The 18,840-nt window shown below is 34.2% G+C and overlaps 1 protein-coding gene across 10 annotated transcripts in view; it reads left to right on the forward strand.

Annotated features, from left to right (window-relative positions):
• LOC124530653 (polypyrimidine tract-binding protein 1) overlaps positions 1–18,840 on the forward strand; it is a 506,488-nt gene that overhangs the window by 470,677 nt on the left and 16,971 nt on the right. For all 10 annotated transcript variants that reach the window (XM_047104894.1, XM_047104897.1, XM_047104895.1 and 7 more), the window contains 2 exons: positions 1,480–1,606; positions 14,515–14,573. In XM_047104894.1, coding sequence (XP_046960850.1) covers positions 1,480–1,606; positions 14,515–14,573 — 186 coding nt within the window. The remainder of the gene's footprint in view (positions 1–1,479; positions 1,607–14,514; positions 14,574–18,840) is intronic.

Raw genomic sequence — 18,840 nt, forward strand, 5'->3', positions numbered from 1 at the left:
ATGACAATATTCGTTTCTTTCGCGGCTCAACGTATAGTAATTATATTATATATTATCAATCCATTAAAAATAACTAACGACGTTGAGTCAATGCGTCAACAACAGCCTGTAAATTCCCACTGCTGGGCTAAAGGCGTCCTCTCCCTTTGAGGAGAAGGTTTGGAACATATTCCACCACGCTGTTCCAATGCGGGTTGGTGGAATGCACATATGGCAGAATTTCTATGATATTTGTCACACGCAGGTTTCCTCACGATATTTTCCTTCACCGCTAAGCACGAGATGAATTATAAAGACAAATTAAGCACATGAATCAGCGGTGCTTGCCTGGATTTGAACCTGCAATCATCGGTTAAGATGCACGCGTTCTAACCACTGGGCCATCTCGAGTCAATGCGTATATCACCGAAATTCGTGAAACAGCGAGCGAAATGAACTTGAAATTTGATTTAGTTTCTTAATAACATAATATATCATGATAATGGCTCGCTATACATTCGAGGTATTAAATCTTACATTAACGTCGCCTGTGGGTGAAGTAAAGCAAAGAAGATTATCTATTTAGCACTAAACCGAAGCAAAGCTGATTACAAGATCATCTTAAATATTACAAGCCCATACCGTAAATCAGATTTCGAGTCTAGAGGGAGATCCTGCGGCCAAGATATAAATTGGTGGAACTTGTGAGGAAAGGAAAAATTGTTTACTATGCAAACTGATTACTACCGACACCGCTAAATACTTTGCAACAAAAATCTGACGATAATCGCATAATAAACCTTCGCACTCTCCCAGTGTTGCCTTGTTATTACATTAAATACATACTGTTTACAGTTTAAATATAATTAAACGGGTTTCGCTTAGCTCTTTTATATCTGTTTAAAAATGGAAGTGTTATCTTGAGAGAACGTGGAGCCTTTTTCAGTAGGTTTTTCAAATGCGACACGTTTCAGATTTTCTATAGTGTCTGTATATGCAATCTGAGTGAGTTTTGAGTTATTATTTTCCCTTCAAATGTTCATTCAATTTTGGAATTAGGTTGTCTAAGTATACATTTACCAATTTTATTAACACCTATACATATTCGTAATATATTTCCGTATCAAGAATGAGCAATTTATTTTTATGTTTGGCAAGTGTAGGAATATATATGTATGTGATCATTAAGTTTGAGTGAATAAATAAAATGATTATAATAATTGGTATACTGATGCCAGTGATGATCATCCTAATATTGGCACTGAAATAAATAGAAACAATAACAACAACAACAGCCTGTAAATTCCCACTGCTGGGCTAAAGGCCTCCTCTCCCTTTGAGGAGAAGGTTTGGAACATATTCCACCACGCTGTTCCAATGCGGGTTGGTGGAAGCTCCAATGCGGGTTAGTGGAAGGAAATAGATAATATGTATCTAAAATTTCAGTAATTAATGTACAATCATGTAGAAAATATCTGTAATAACGTTTTCTTTTCGCAGGGCGGGCCCAACACAGTGCTGCGCGTCATAATTGAGCACATGCTGTACCCGATAGTGCTCGACGTGCTCTATTCAATCTTCCAGCGATACGGGAAAGTGCTCAAGATTGTTACCTTCACTAAGAACAGTAAGTACTTTTAAAATGTTTCCTTCAATATTCTTTTTTTGTATATTATTCGTCGCGCGCGGCTTAAAAAAGTAGCCGATGTCCTTCCTTGGAGTTCAAGCTTGCTTCATACCAAATTTCATAAATTCAGTTCAGCGGTTTGGTCATTTATTTATTTATTTATTTATTTGTAAGTAAGTGAAACAAACAGCATATTTTATATTACATAAAACTTATAAACCTTAAATAACACACATGCCAATACAGTTTCCACAAATAATTAATCTGGAAGTGAACATATATATAAAAAAGATAAAACAGTAAAATTATAAATGTATGGTAATTAAAAAAAAAAACAAAAATCTAACAACTGTATGAATGTATATAAACCAAACTTATATCATGTGAAATATGAAAAAGGAAAAAAAAGTTAATAACAAATCTTAATCTAATTATTTCTAAGTATCGAGTTAAACTTACTGAGACCGCTGCTGAACAAGTCTATGTGGTTATATTTATCGTTATAGTTGCTACACGATCTTACTATAAAACTATTTTTGTAATAATTTGTTTTATGATTTGGAGTTGCGAAAGTAGCTTTGTACCGAGCACTTAAGCGAGGACAGTTAAATAATATTTTATTTAGGAGATAAGGCGAATCTATAAGGCTGTTAATAATTTTAAATAGAAACAATTGGACAGTAGAATAGGCAAAGCGTGACCAAATTTATATTTTAATTTTTTAAGAAATTTATTTTTAATTGTTTCGATTGCTTGAATATACTTAGCATAACATGGATTCCATACAGTCGATGCATATTCCAAGTGTGATCGAACGTAAGCATTATAAAGTATAATGTGTGTATTAGGGTTCCTAAAGTCAGTACCTTGCCTGAAGATGAAGCCCAACATTTGGTAAGATTTTAGAGTAATTTTTTCAATATGCTTATCGAACACGAGTTGGCTATCAAGGTGTACACCAAGATCCCGTACCTCAGTTACCCTTCGCAATTTAACACCAAACATTGAATAATTAAAAGAGTGTTGCATTTTTTTCCTTGAAAATGTTATAATACAACATTTAGCAAAATTTAGTTGTAAACCATTAGATTTGCAGTACTGTCCTAAACTATTTAGATCATTTTGGAGTTCGATACAATCCTGGTTATCTCTTATAACTTTGAAAATTTTTGTATCATCGGCATAGAGTAAAAACTGTGAGTTTAAGAAGCAGCATGTTAAGTCATTGATAAAGACGTTAAATAATAAGGGACCAAGGTGGGAACCCTGAGGCACACCGGATGTTATAGGTACAAAAGTAGAAGTAAACCCTTTAACTGCGACAGCTTGAGTACGATCACGAAGGTAGGATGTCAACCATCGCAGAAGATCGCCGTGTACACCGATGTTTTCTAGTTTTTTTTGCAACAGATTATGAGAAATTTTATCAAAAGCTTTCGAATAATCGGTGTACACGGCATCCACCTAGTGACCATCTTCCATAGCTTTCAATACTATATCAAGAAATTCACAAAGATTTGACTCAGTTGAGCGTTTATTGATGAATCCATGTTGATTTGGTATAAGTAAAGGCCTTAATAACGGAAACAAGGTATCAAAATAATTTTTTCAAACATCTTAGGAATCACAGACAATTTTGAAATGCCACGGTAGTTTTTAACATTATTTTTATCGCCTTGTTTAAAAATAGGTGTGATTAAAGATTTCTTCCACTCCTGTGGCATACAACCAGTGTTCAAGGACTTTGTAAAGAGAATAGTTAAAGGAGTGCAAAGTGCCTTCATGAAAAAGCGACATACGGATAGAATTACTAACACATTTTTACATTATAGATTGGTCATAGTCTTCTAAATTAATCTGTAGAAAATAAAGTAACTATAAATATCTCACTGCCTCTCTAAGGAAAGATTTCAATGCGCTACAAGGGTCTACAGGAAGTTTCCTGCACCAAAATTAAAATGAATTCCAATTAAACACAAATTAATTACATGATTTCTCATTGTTACTCAGCTTCGAACCCGCGATATATAATCCACGTATTCTCGCCTCTGGGACATTTGTACATCAACGTAATTACGTAACTAAATTACGATCTGTTAATTGCCTTAATTACCAATACACGTTAGCGTCTTCGTGATACAGGAATTCAACACCGACAAAACTGCACGACCTACTTTTAGAATTCTCTTACTGGGATGATCTATGTACTTATGAAGGGTTCATATAGGTTTCATATAGCTGTACAATGTACATAGCAGTAAACACATAAATGTAATTTGTTTTTTCTATTTACTAGCTTTGCTTGCATTTTAAAGTAGTGGTTCCTAGTGGTACACCATAAGTGCAAAGGGCCTCGCGCCCGAAAAAAACAAGGCCTTCGCAAACTCTTGCCCACATTGAGATTCGATCTTGCGCCGCCTCTGGTGTTTCCCATGTGTCAGACAAAAAAGTAGCGTATGTCCTTCCTGGAGTTCAAGTTTGCTTCATACCAAATTTCATCAAATTCGGTTCAGCGTCTTGATCGTGAAAGAGTGACAGATAGACAGACAGGGCTACATTCACATTTATAATCTTAATATAGATATAAATAGTGGAATGGTGAGCCACCTGATGGTATGTCACCACCGCTCATAAACCAGAACTCTGTAAGAAATATGCCTTACATTGCCAATGAGAACATTAAGCTGGTGAAATTGGCGCTAAGGTATTACATCCCTCGTGCCTTTAATTACACTGGCTGTTTGGTGGTAGAATATGTGATAAATAAGTACCTACCTAGAGTTTGCACTAAACCCTATCATTAAGTAAATAAGACATTTTATTTTCAATGATACTAACTGATATTTTATATATACAATCATCGGTTGCAATGATTATAATAATGAAGGGAAATAAATTTTACTAAACCGTAATGACATATGTCGGATTTTTACATTTCTATTTTGAATTAATTGAGGAAAAAATTAATAATGAGAACTGTTGAGTGTGGATCGGATGTTGGGCCGTGTAAAGGGCGAAGAATTGATAAGGACGTGTTCACATGTATGGAGATGATAAAGAACTTACTAAAAATGCTTGGTTGTAAAGTTTGATGACGTAATTACTAAAAAAGTTTAATCAGCGGTAATAACATATAGATTGTCTATTAAATTACAAAGGTTACATATGTTGGTGAGGAATAGCATGTGAGTATTGATGGATAGAAAGGAAGATGAAAACTAAGGACAAGTTGGATGAATTGTATGAATGAACTAACATTAATTTTTATTTTTAAGTGTTGAAAAAGAGTAACTACTGAGTTTCTTGCTGGTTCTGCTACTAATCTACATTTCGAAGTAGTGGTAGCTTTACTTGATATAGTTGTTAAATTACGATTCAATAGTGCTTGTAAAAGTTTCATGAATAATGTATCTTTTGATTTTAATGGTATAGAAATATTCGTTAATGTGGAGGTGCTGACTGACCGGTATAAATGGAAGAAAAGGTGATCTAGAATAATTCAAGTAGATGATGTTTAATTTCCAGTAACATTCCTAAAAACACAGACCAATTGACTTGTATCCTCTATAATAAAATAATTTGCTTAGCGACACTGCCCTACAAGCCTACCAAGTTTTTGTACTTACAAACTTTCGCATTCATAATACAAGTAACACTTTAAACCTTATAATGACAGAGGAAAAACTTTAAAAGAAAACCTAGTTCAAGTTTTCCATGAACTTATGGAAGTAACTCGAGCGACTATCAAATTGAAACATAAAGATGAAACTTAGATTGTGTATACTAGTAATAGATTTACCAAACATAACGGTCTAAAATCCAAGGGCGCAATCCGTTTAAAATTTAAATCGTACCCTCATGCATATCCTAAATAAATCCGGTACACAGGAGGCACGCAGGTAGGAGGATACATATTTGATAAGCTTTGCCCACGGCTGTGCGGCGCTGTATTGCTCACTTTCAGCTAATTATAAACTTCGTAAATACCTAATCATACTGTTTTGCTCAGTTTTGAACTAAGATATATCTTTAGAACAATACAGAAATCTTGAGATTAATTCGCTAAGAATTATTGTAAAACAAGAATTATTTGCTCAGCGTCAGCTGCTTCTCATTGCATGCTCTTCGTTCAAAGTACTGCATATGTAAAAAATATCGCAGTTATTCTGTGACTAACTCTGAAAAAATAAATTGTTCCGCCTTATCAATACAAGACTATTTATAACCTACTATGTTAATCACCTTACACCATCAACGCGCCACCAAGATTACTTATGATTATATGTCAAAGAGGGAATGAAGATAAACAAAATTTATATGAACATATACCATGCGATCAGCTAACAGATCAGCTATATAGTGATTCTTTGAAAATCGATCATTAATATCAGAGATCGTTCATGCTTTCTAACAATGATATTGCGTCTATTCCTGTCAATTTTTTTTAGTTGACTTTTGTCTTTTGTGGTTGAAATAAAGTAGTTGAATATATAATGATTAGTTGGTACCTTCCCAAACGGGCAAGAAGCCCTACCAAATCACCAAGTATCTCCGATACTTTAACTTACGCAGATGTAAGTTTCTTTAAGCAGCTTACTTCTCAAACTGCTCAATGATGCATGCCCTGGTTATCTCGTGGCGAGGGTCGCCTTCTGTCAATTCTCTTGTTTAAATAAATTATGCAACTTATCACCTTTTGTTTATAAGAGTGAAATCTATATTTTTACGATTATTTACGATTCTAGCATATATTCCTTGGTCAAGAATTTCATCACGTCGCAATTTGAATTTTCTCCGTTATTGCATTTTTCTTCCATATAGACTTGTTCGACCGACAAGGAATGACGTCATAGGGTTCTTCATCCTGCTATAATATATACCGCTAATGAGTTCTCAACTACGTCAGTGCTGAGTTAATATTCGTATAACCAATCCGTTATCACTATTCTGGAATACTTGATCTCTCTTCGTATTTTATGGGATTATTAGGTACCATTCAAACTATCTATCTATATAGCATTATATAGCATCAAAGATTATGTCGCCCGATTTCAAAAGAGACTAACTACACAACACATATTATGGTGCACAAGTGTGTCTACACAGTTGAACTCTCTGTTCAATCATTCTCATTATCCTATGGGACGGTAATTCTGACCTGATCGGAAAAGTTCAGGCGCAGGACAAACGGCTTTACGTGCTTACCGAGGCACGGAAGTCTAAGAATCAAGTCACATACCTATTTTTTAATATAGAAGAATTAAATTTACTTAATGATTGTCAAATTAACAACCACCGGCTTGAAAAAAGAACCCTGCCCTGGTTGACACTTCCAACTTCCTGACTCCACTGTCATTGGGTGTCTTTCATTAGAAAACCCAATACCTATCTTTTTACCGGTCCGAACAGAAGTTTGACGTTTGTTCCAAAGGCGTTCTGTATCCTGACGATATAGTCATATAGAGGCAACAATATACTTACTCAACAAAGTAATGTATCGGTCTAAGTTATTAAGTGAACGTCTTAAAAAATCATCTAAAGAGCTTCCAACATAGATACCCTTTTAAGAATTGCGTTTACCACTAAATAAAATCGTTTCATCATTTGCTTGTTTATCAGACCCCTGTCAAATATCTCAAATAAGATAATAATATTTTATGAAGGTTTTCGATATTATTTATTCATTATTATTGGGAAAAATTCAAAGAATTGTAAATGTACCTTTCGAAACGTTGAAAACAAAACTTCTCTCCGACTCGATATAGTTTAGTTTGTTTGAAATGCTTATCGCTCTTTCTTTATTGTTTTTTCTCTTAAATAATACAACGCGGCGCTTGTCAGATATTTCTATATACAAAGTGTTTATGATTTTTTCGTTTTCAATTCAATAACGAACAGGCATTGTGTTCTGTGATACGTGGTTACCTAATTGGAGTGACATTATCCCGTTCCGAAGGCTCATAATTCGTCGGTATCGCGACGTTACCAGCTAATGCAGTGTTTCCAATTTCCGAACATCGTTCAACCCGGGCGCCGTTTCCGAACTATTTGCTTTTTTACCGCATTCGTCATTGTCCAATTGTAAGAGCTTTTGTCTTTGCCCGTTACCGCTTAGTTCCCATTACACCGTTTAGCTTCAAGTATTTAAAGTGCTGCAGCCATTAAAATAATTTACTTACATTAAACTTCGCTGTCTATTACCGTTTTATTATGAAATATTGCTCACTTTTTTTAAATATATATTCTACGTCTTAATAGCACAACGGTATTAAGTCCGTACAATCTTTAGGATCATTTCATTAGGTGTCTAACACAAAACCAGTTTCAGTTTTTAACCACTTTAGTAATTGATTCATATTTAATCACTGAACAAATGTATATAAATATATTTATATAGCCTGTAAATTTCCCACTGCTGGGATAAGGCCTCCTCTTCCATTAAGGTGAGGGTTTGGAACATATTCCACCATGCTGTTCCAATGCGGGTTGGGGGCATGCACATGTGGCAGAATTTCGATGAAATTAGACACATGCAGGTTTCTACACGAATGAATTATAAACACAAATTAAGCACATATATATATAGTGGTGCTTGCCTGGGCTTGAACCCACAATCATCGGTTAAGATGCACGCGTTCTAACCACTGGGCCATCTCAGCATATTACCACAATACTCGAGTCATCATATTATATTATTATATAAGTACCTACGGTTTGCAGTTTACCCTTTGCAGAGTACCATCGCTTTAATTTTCGACTATTGACGTGAACAGCTTGAATTATATGTTCTTATATATGTATAAACGAATGCAACGACTGCCCATGCAATTTCACTCGGTACAAACAAATATACCGATTTTACAGCATAAAACCGAGTACGTAGCAACTGTAGTAGATCGTAGATCGAAAACATATAAATCCCTACTTCAATTATCCTGTTTCGTGGGAAGCGAACACAACACAACTCGTAGACACACTTTCGATTCTGAAATCCTGAATCCTGAAGTTAAGTAACTTATAATATATTGTTCTGTGATATTTATTAATAAATTCCTATACTGTTTTTTTTTTATTATTTGGTATGGCTTTATGCAAGCTTGTCTATCTACTACCCCTTCACGACATATTCTAAGGACGTTTGAAGCCAGTGTCACAATAGGCACAAGGACCATAGTGACGTATTTTCCAAAATTGGTGGCATAATCTCTGGGTTGTGGTGACTTACCATCAGGTGCCTTCTTTTTTTTTCTTTAAGTATTTACCCCTTCTCTCCCTATTAATAACGTCAAACGAAAATAATTAATGTATATAATGTTAATGTATATAAAATAATAATGTTGTATTCTAGCTTAAAAAGTTTAGATCTTATTATCATATATAAAACATATAAAGGTTATATAAATCTAAAATTAAAAGGATACTGAGTTTCCTGGCAGTTCTTCTAGATATCTACAAACTCCAATTCCAAACCGATGGTACCTTCACTTCATATAGTTAGTATTCAAAAATGCTTGCAAAAGCCTACTTGAATTAAGTATATTTTGATATTGGACGAATTTGACTTCGTCTTGAGGTGTTTGCCATCTTGAAACAAAATAGGAGTAATCAATAACGTTAAATAGTATTTCGCAAAACATGAACTTTTGAATGCTCTTTACAAACGAATTCTGAATTCATATTTTGCAATATTCATCGCTTCTTGTATTTGTTTACGTATTCAACGCGGCCACCGAAAATGCTTTATAACTTTAACCGCTCAGGAGTTGTCACCAATTTTGGATTCATGTTGTCTCTCCTTGTTACTTTCGTAAGTTTTGCGAGTTAATCTAATGAATATTCCCTAAGTTTTTATCATATTACAACTAACAAACGAGAGGTACTTCCCAAATTGTCGCGACAAATTCTTAAATATTTAATTAATTTGTTTTGTGACGTCATCGTCGTAATTTTCTTGTCTTGATTCAATTTTTTTGAGGTCGCATATATTGTCCTTGCATGACTTACTAGAGGATTCAAATGGTATTCTGGTGGGTTCCTAACTGTGCCGTGATGACGCTGAAGTTCTTCATTGATATATGTGGTTTCTAAAATTCTTAGTCAGGTATTGTAACCGCCAAGGCCTAAATAAATGGACTTGTGATTTAAGTAGCAATTCCTTTATTTTTAATTATCTGGAATATTACTAATTATAATATAATTATTACACGTATTTGAGTTTTATATGAGAATATTATTTTGACTTTTCATAATTATTAAAAGTAAGTTTTTTTCGAAGATGACAAAATCAAATCGAAAAATAACATTATAATGTATTGTTGTCTGGTTTTAAGGGTGTGCAGTCATATCTTAAAAGGGATGTTACATGCCGTTACTTTCATGAAATCGATATAAATGGTGCTTAATATTTCTTACGACCCATTTATTTGCCAGTAATAAAATGATTGTAAACAAAACAAATACACGTGATATAGTTTACAAGATAGTGTTTCATAATATCGTTAAATCCGAACACGCTTGAATGCAACATATTACGGCTTACAGCGAGCACAGAGATCGCTAAATATCAGTCGCCAGAAATCCTTAATTACGGGAATCCAACATAGACACGACATCCACCGCAAACAGGGGACGCATAATAATTGTAGCGGGCTGGTACACCTTAATAAAGCCAATCGAGTGAGGGCGAGCGAGGGGCGAGCGGGCCGCGAGGGGGGAGGGGATTACCGCGATCTTCATTGAGATTTGTTCCGGGATTAGTAACGTGTGATGGTAAGCCCGCGTTGTTCTTACACGAGGCGTTGACCGTAAGACACGACCATTATTAACGGTTGAAATAATATCAGATAAGTGTATTAATATATCGGATTGTGTAGCTACGTCATCTATAGAATGTTTGTTCAGAAAAGTTGCTTTTTAAATTTGTCAGGTATATTCTATTGCTAGTATCAGCTCTCGGCTTCGCCCAGGGATAGGCTAAGTTTAATCAATTATTTTTAGTCGTGTTAGCGTGATTGAATTACAACTATCAAAAAAACGTTTTCATATATTTTATGTAAGCAACAGTAACATGTATTTTAACATTAGTATTTGTGTGTACTCGTATTGTTTAAATATTGTTCTAAATGATATTGTCACGTCACTACTGAAAATAATATAAATTGTGACGGAATATAAAAAATTAAAAGATTTGTGATGCTTATAAATCTAAAAGCGTTGGTTGTCCGCACGAACTCTCTCGGTTTGTATGAGATTGAGATAATAGAGAAAGAGAAAGCATCCGTGTTGTACATATATAATAGAATATACGTGCACTATTTTTGCACAAACACATTTACGATACAAAATTATATTCTACTTTAAAATAATATTTTCTTAATATATGTATAATGAATCTTGAAATAAAATTATATCAGAATACCATAAAGGGTCCGCTTCAAAGACAGTTCACGACTTCTTATTTTATTTTCCACAAGAGCCTCGGCGTCGCCGGATGAAAGGACGCCTAAATTGCGAGCCAAAATGCATTCAAGTTTGACACGGCACTCGAGCAAAAGCGACAAGATTTAAGATATCATATTATATTGTAATCGGTCGGTGGGCAGACACGAGACATCGCTTAAATTTACATAGCGCAGACCGTGAAAGCAAGCGCTTCTACACTGTGAAACGACTATTAGGAAATTCAATTTACACATATTTAATTTCTGTTAAGTGTATACAATCAAAAGACTGAAAATTAATTCGGTGGCGTTAACAAACAGTTCGTAGATAATGTCAAATATCGAATTCCACCAAATAAAAATAATAATGGTAAATATATCGTGTTAAATAACTGTAATAATTAAAGTAACCATGTTAATTTAAAATCTTATATGAAAATTAATTTCCAAAATATAATATTTATTCTTTTTGATGAAATTAGACACTTGCAGATTACCTCGCAATGTTTTCCTTCACCGCCGAGTACGAGATCAATTATGATCATGAATTAAGCACATATATATAGTGGTGCTGGCCTGGGTTTGAACCCGTAATCATCGGTTAAGATGGACGCGTTCTAACCACTGGGCCATCTCAGCTCGTTTAAATCAAGCTACATTTGAATTAAAAACAGGACATGAATACTAGCTAGAACAGAAAGATAAGTATTCAAGAGCTAGCAATGAACAACGAAACATACATAAAAACATTCTTTCAATGCAGTCGGGTTAAAATAATTGCCTATACAACTTGAATTTTTAATGAAAAAACATTCCGTAGCAATTGATTGGAATCATTTAAATTTCTTGTACACAATCGGAGCATCGTTATTGAATTAGCCCTCGAATATTTTATCTCGAATAAATAAATTCGAATAAAGGGTAACCGGGCAAAGAAAGGATTTAAAAAACTTCCGTTACGGTCATTGTTGAAAAAAATAACGAAATTTTTCGTCGCAAGATTTTTCTACGATCCACTTTGATTTTATTTACTCGATTATTTTATTGACATTCGCTTAAGATAATCATGTTGTTTTATGTATTTATATTTTTTAAGTTTACTAATAACTTCAATAACGTATAACAACAACAACAACAACAACAACAGCCTGTAAATTCCCACTGTTGAGCTAAAGACCTCCTCTCCCTTAGAGGAGAAGGTTTGGAACATATTCCACCACGTTGTTCCAATGCGGGGTGGAATACACATGTGGCAGAATTTCTACATTTTTTGCCTAATATATGACAACTAAACTCGTAAAACACGAGCGAAGCCGGGGCAACAACTAGTTGGACATAATTCGACGAAATAAACTTATCATAAAATACCTTTCAAACAGATATCTGAATATTAATTTTGATATTCCTATTTCGAAGCTATTCGAAGTAAATCGCGATCTTGGGATATTTCTTTTGATAGGTTAGATCGAAACGACGAACGTAAAAAAATATAAGCCTTAAAGAGCTTTTAACTATGTATGAGGAGACAGCCCCTTACTTTTCATTTCCTTCGACATTCTTAGGGGTGACTTTGAGTGACTCTATATTATATATTTTATAACTTTGGAAAAAAAGGAAAAGCGATAATATTTTGAAAGTATATTACTTAACAAAGTTTTTTCTTGTGTCTTGTTTTTCTTTTATTGTAATAATTTCCCTTAATATGATATAAACGTATTCCTTATTTCAACGTTCAAATATACCTATATATTTTAACTTTTCATATCGTGTGTTTTTTTTATGGAATAGATTGGCGAGCATATGGGCCACCTGATGGTAAGTGATCACCATCACTCATAGACAATGACGCTGTAAGAAATATTAACTATCCTTACATCGTCAATGCGCCACCAACCTTGGGAACTACGATGCTATGTCCCTTGTACCTGTAGTTACACTGACTCAGCCTTCAAACCGGAACACAACAATACTGCGTACTGTTATTTAGCGGTAGAATATCTGATGAGTGGGTGGTATCTACCCAGGCGGACTTGCACAAAGCTCTACCACCAAGTAAAGTGTAACGTCAATTTATGCTCCTCGAGTTTAAGATGGGGCCAAAAATACATAAAACTTGTTTCTCATATTCGTTAGAGTGTTGTAGATGATAAAATAGCTGCGGCACACCTGAGTCTAAACAAACTCTTGTAGAGTGGCATCTCATAGCGCTCCACGTTTGGCAATTTCACCGTTTGAGCGAACACGGTATTAGCTGACAAAGATTCAACACTTAATGAACAAGTGTTTCATTACATCATCTTGAGATATTTAATACGAACTAACGTGACTGTTGAACGACGGTTAAAATAAAGATTACTTATTTTATTATTTAAAATTATTAAATTTAATTTAATGAATTTATTTTGTTGTCATGTCTTAGGCAAAAAGGTAGCTTATGTCCTTTCTAGGAAATCAAGTTCGCTTCATACCAAATTTTATCAAATTCGGTTCAACGGTTTGGTCGTGAAAGAGGGACAGACAGACATACAGATAGAGTAACTTTCATGTTTATATTATTATAGATTAAAAAAGTTTGAGAAAGATTACTTTAATATAAAAAAAAATTCAGGAAGATTATTTTTTTACCTTTGAGATAAATTATCTACTAAGTTTCTTGCTGGTTCATTAATAAGATTCAATTTCATTCTCTATGTTTGTATATATGATGATTCTTAATGCTTGATATGTAATAAGATCCTACTTAAATATCAATTCTATATATTTTATTAAGCTATTTAATTTTGCTCGCGTTCCACATTCGAAATAATATACTTAAAAATATTTTATATTTTTATAATCTGTGTACGTGCCAGTATCAACACACGTATAAACCTTATAATATAAAGTACTAGCGTTTTTGTAATTTCCTTTGTTAATTTTACGTTCAATTAATTGGTCTAAATGATTTTAACTTACAAGTTTGTACAATTTGTTGCACTACACCGTTTAACCAACAATTGTGTTATTAGCGAGGTTATTTCGGTGGAGGAAAATCGAATATATTCAATGAAGATCTGCCATTTGTTTTCCAATAAATCTTAGTTGTAAAATTTCTTAAGTCCATGAGCCCATGGGATACTAACGTGCTACTTTATGCTGAACTAGCGGCCCGTCCCAGCTTCGCACATTTCGGGTTGACATACGCTTTTTACCACCTCGGGTTACGTTACTTACGTTTTAATAAGGATTCCTTATCTTTTCTAGAAATAAATATAGCCTATGTTACTCGTGGATAATGTAGCTTTTCAGTGGAGAAAGATTTCTTTAAATCGTTCCAATATTTTTTGACCCTATTAATTAGAAACAAACGAATAAAGTTTTCCTCTTTATAGTATTAGTATAGATTAATTGTTTCTCAATTCACATTTGTGGGTATGAAATTAAACACGTTTTGTGATCATTTTAAACATAAATGCATTTCTTTTTCAGATTCATTTCAAGCCCTAATCCAGTACCCAGACACCGGGTCAGCGCAAATGGCAAAAACGGTGAGTTGTGAATACTACGCTTTTATTTAACTGTTTGTGAAGTAAAGCTATAAAACAAAGTTCTTATTGCCGCACGTTTCATTCAGTTTAATGACTCGCTTTCGAACTATCTGAATGAAGTGACACCGTCTTATATTCTTCGACTAGAGCCGTGTAAAGCTAAGTCTCTGATATTGATAGTTTTTGTTTTGTCACGGGCTTGCGAGTTACGTCCATCTTACATTGTATCGAAACATAGATTGCTTTGTATTTTTTGTTTAAAGAAAAAGGCAAACGTATAAATATGTCCGGCCCACATTATATCTAAAGACAGATATGGTAAATTTTTATTTCTTTTTAATACAGGCAAACGTATAAATGTGTCAGTCTAACATAATATCTGAATATTGATTGTTTCAGATTTTTTTTTAATTATTAAAACAGGCAAACGTATAAATTAGTACGGCTAACATTATATCTAAACATAGATTGTTTTAGATTTTTTTTTAATTTTTAAAACAGGCAAACGTTTAAAGTTGTCCGTCTAACATTATATCTAAACATACATAGATTGTATTATATATTTTTTTTAATTTTTAAAACAGGCAAATGTTAGTTGTCTGTCTAACATTATATCTGAAGATATAATGTTTTGTATTTTTTTTAAAGGCAAACTTGTAATTGTTTATTACTTGAAGACATCGATAACCAAGTATCTATGAAATTTGGTATATAAATACAAGTATTTACACCGGCTTACAGCCCACGCATAGGAACAAGCGATCATCAAACTTTACTTATTCTATAAATAATTCGATTTTATTTAATATGTCTGTATAAAGTTTGGAGTTGTTCTCGCCCACCTTCAAACCATTAATCATTTATGTATAATTCTATTAAATTATAAACACACATACAAAAAGAATATCAGAGTAATATATATGTTAACACACTTGTATATTCGTATATTCGAGAGTCAATTGTTTAAAAATTTGGTACTGGATGTCGGTCGCGCTTATCGTCAAATGTTAAAGCCTATGTCATTACTTGGATTTATTCATCAAAAAAGGTTCAATGGTTTGTCCGTGAAAGAGAAACAGACAAACAGACATATAAACACTCAGACTAAGGCCTCTTCTTCCATTAAGGAGAGGGTTTGGAACATATCCATCACGCTGTTCCAATGCGGGTTGGCCACATGTTGGCCAAACACAAATTAGGCATATGTATATATATTCAGTGGTAGTGGCCTGGGTTTGAAACGGAAATCATCGGTTACGATTCACGCGTTCTAACCACTAGGCAATGTCAGCTCTTAGGTATATATTTTAGTGGAAACTGTCTGGCAGAATTATGATATTTTTATCGATTGGAAAACACCTCAATTTACCTTAACGCGGTAACCCCGGCGTATCGCGTAACAGTAAGGCAAGTCCGCGCCCTAGTCGTCTACTGGGACATCATTTTTCTCAGCTGAACTTTTCTCATTCCCTATTCATTTGCGTTAGAAGTTGAGCGTACTGCCGCCTACTGCAGCGACTGTTTTAACTTTATTTCTGATGCAGCGTTCAGGGCAAATTAAATTTCGTTTTGCGGTTTCCGCAAACTCGCTTTGGTAGCATAATAATTATCGGTATTTGTTTTTCTGTTTCGCAACTGTTATTAATCGGCACTGTCGATACCTTTTTTTTTATATTATTTTATACAGTCGTTAAAATTTTATTACCTTTCATTTTTTTAATAATAATAACGTTTATTGAATAACTTCTCACTGTGAGGCGCGGTTTATTTATATTTTATTGAAGTTATACTTAAGATAATTAATAAAAAGTTTCTTAAATGCAACAGGCGGCCTAATAGCATAATAGTTTTACTTGCATTGAGTATTCCTGTTACCCAATAGTGTAGCGCTGTATTGTTTAGCCTATAAACTATTTTTTAAATAGCAACGATAGTCGTATAGACTCGTGATAATGTACCAAAATACTTGAGAACTAAGACGTTCGTCAACCCTTCCAATCGAAACACAACAATACTACAAAATTGTTATTTCTCGCATATTTTATAACTGCCTTACCTTAGCTATCTTACCTGCCTGTATCAAGAATGGAAGCTATGAAATACAATAAGACTTCAAAACATCTTTATAATATTGGAATAGTTGATATTTTGGAAGCCATACTCAATTTATTATTTATTTCAAGATAATAGCGATTAAATATAGTTATCAAAATAAAAAAACCCTCGGCCATTATTCATTATATTCAGCTTACAACTCGCCCAACAAATTAATACTCCCAAGCGAGGATGCCATAGTAAATTTGAGATATCACCGGCAAAGCGGGGTAGGAAAACTTAGAAACGCTAAGACCGACTCTTATACGCCGGCTCTGATTGAAATTCTACGTAAAATGATGTAACTACTAAACGCAGAGTATTGCAACTGGTCTCGTAGAGATATTATTTTCGATCCATAAATTTATATCTACAGTAACTCCTTCAAATTTAATCTGAACATCGTGAGAACGTTTCGTAATGTTTCATAGTTAATTCGTAGTATGTTTCTATTTGTTTCGAATATTTCTATTATATAATTCTAAAGCTTGGATATTATTCCATAACGTTCTGACACGCGGCAGATCTTCATCGTGAAATATTGACGTTATCTTTCACGAGCATAAATAATCCAAGTCAAGTATTCTAATCAAATTTTCCAATACAAGCTTCGCCTCCAAAGAAATCTTTGTCCAGCACTGGAATTCCGGAACCTACAATGACATTTTGTTGATCGAATACCATACGATTGAATAACAAGACCTGAAGTGTCTTAACTCTATTATTTTTTTTATATTTTTAAATATGAGACAACATCATACATTACTCCGATCTCAATGTAAGTAGCTGAAGCACTTGTGTTATGGAAATCACAAGTAACGACGGTACCACAAACACCCAGACCCAAGACAACATAGAAAACTAATGGTAATCTACATCGACTCGGCCGGGAATCGAACCCGGGACCTCAGAGTTGAGACCCATGATAACCGGTGTACACACCACTCGACCATGGAGGTCGTCGATTTTAAAAACGTATTTATATATCATTCGTCGTAAGAATTTTATAAGAATATTTACCAAACGTACATGAGATATAGATGGTGTTCACTTTATCGAGACGGAAATTACATTTATTCTCGAAGATTTCAGTCGTCATACGAGTCTGATGGGACTGGACTGGACGCGGATTTTTCTTAAAATGAAATTGAAACGTCCCGCAAGGTAAGTGGCAGCAGGAGTAAGAGGTACAAAGTGAAGTGAAGCCGGATAGTGCTCCAACCACAAAGGGCACAGTCGGATGTTGGAGCACTGAAATCCCCCGATCCCCGACTCTATGATCCTTGACATAAATCTCTAACCTCCCCATCAAATCTTTTCAGAGGGCGGCTTATACGCAGACACGAAATGTAAGCTTTTAATGTGCTCAATTCTTGTACCTGTATGTATGTCGTGACGTTTACTACGAAACGTAAATGTGCATCGTTTGCTTCGTAAATTAATTTAGATTCCGTTTAAATACAAGCAGAACGTAATACTTCAGACTTACGTGGTATTTTGTCGGTGTACTCCATTTAATTGCAGCGTGTAGGTGCTGTTCGAATTATTATATAATTCTATCATAATTGTGTTCCCATGCTAAGGATATTATTTCAAACTGAAGTGTAACGTGACTATATGACGATCAAAATGTACAAGTAGTGTACTGTTTCTTTATAAATATATAACATTCTAACCGGTGGATAATGTCAAAAAAAATGCAGAGATTAGTACACAAAATTCCTATGCTAATAGCTCGATTAGCGATTGACTTTCTTTCTCCGAATGACGTTAGGTTTTCCAGTTAAGAAAATCTCGTATTAGCATTAAATGGAATTCAAACTTGGGACCTTAGTTTCTACAACCATACAAGCTACCAGTAAACGTATAAGTTATGTAAATCTATATATTGTGTGTGTACCAAATTCAAATCAGAGTACAGAGTACTCGATCATTACTTTATGATTGATAACTATTGGACTCATTCGGTCCGCAGACACTCCCCCAGGTCTACCTCATCTATATTTGTGAAGATAACCTTCGTTGACGATCGCTCATTTTAAACCACCATCACGTCACTATTATTGTAGGTCGTAGCGATTTTTATTTCAGTAATTACGTAAATAAAACTTCATCTTAAAACTAGCCCATGACTTAGAGCACGTGATTGTGAAGGGTCGTTGTTCCAAATTGT

This window comes from Vanessa cardui, chromosome 6 (genome assembly GCF_905220365.1).
Source record: "Vanessa cardui chromosome 6, ilVanCard2.1, whole genome shotgun sequence".
NCBI classification, from domain to species: domain Eukaryota; kingdom Metazoa; phylum Arthropoda; class Insecta; order Lepidoptera; family Nymphalidae; genus Vanessa; species Vanessa cardui.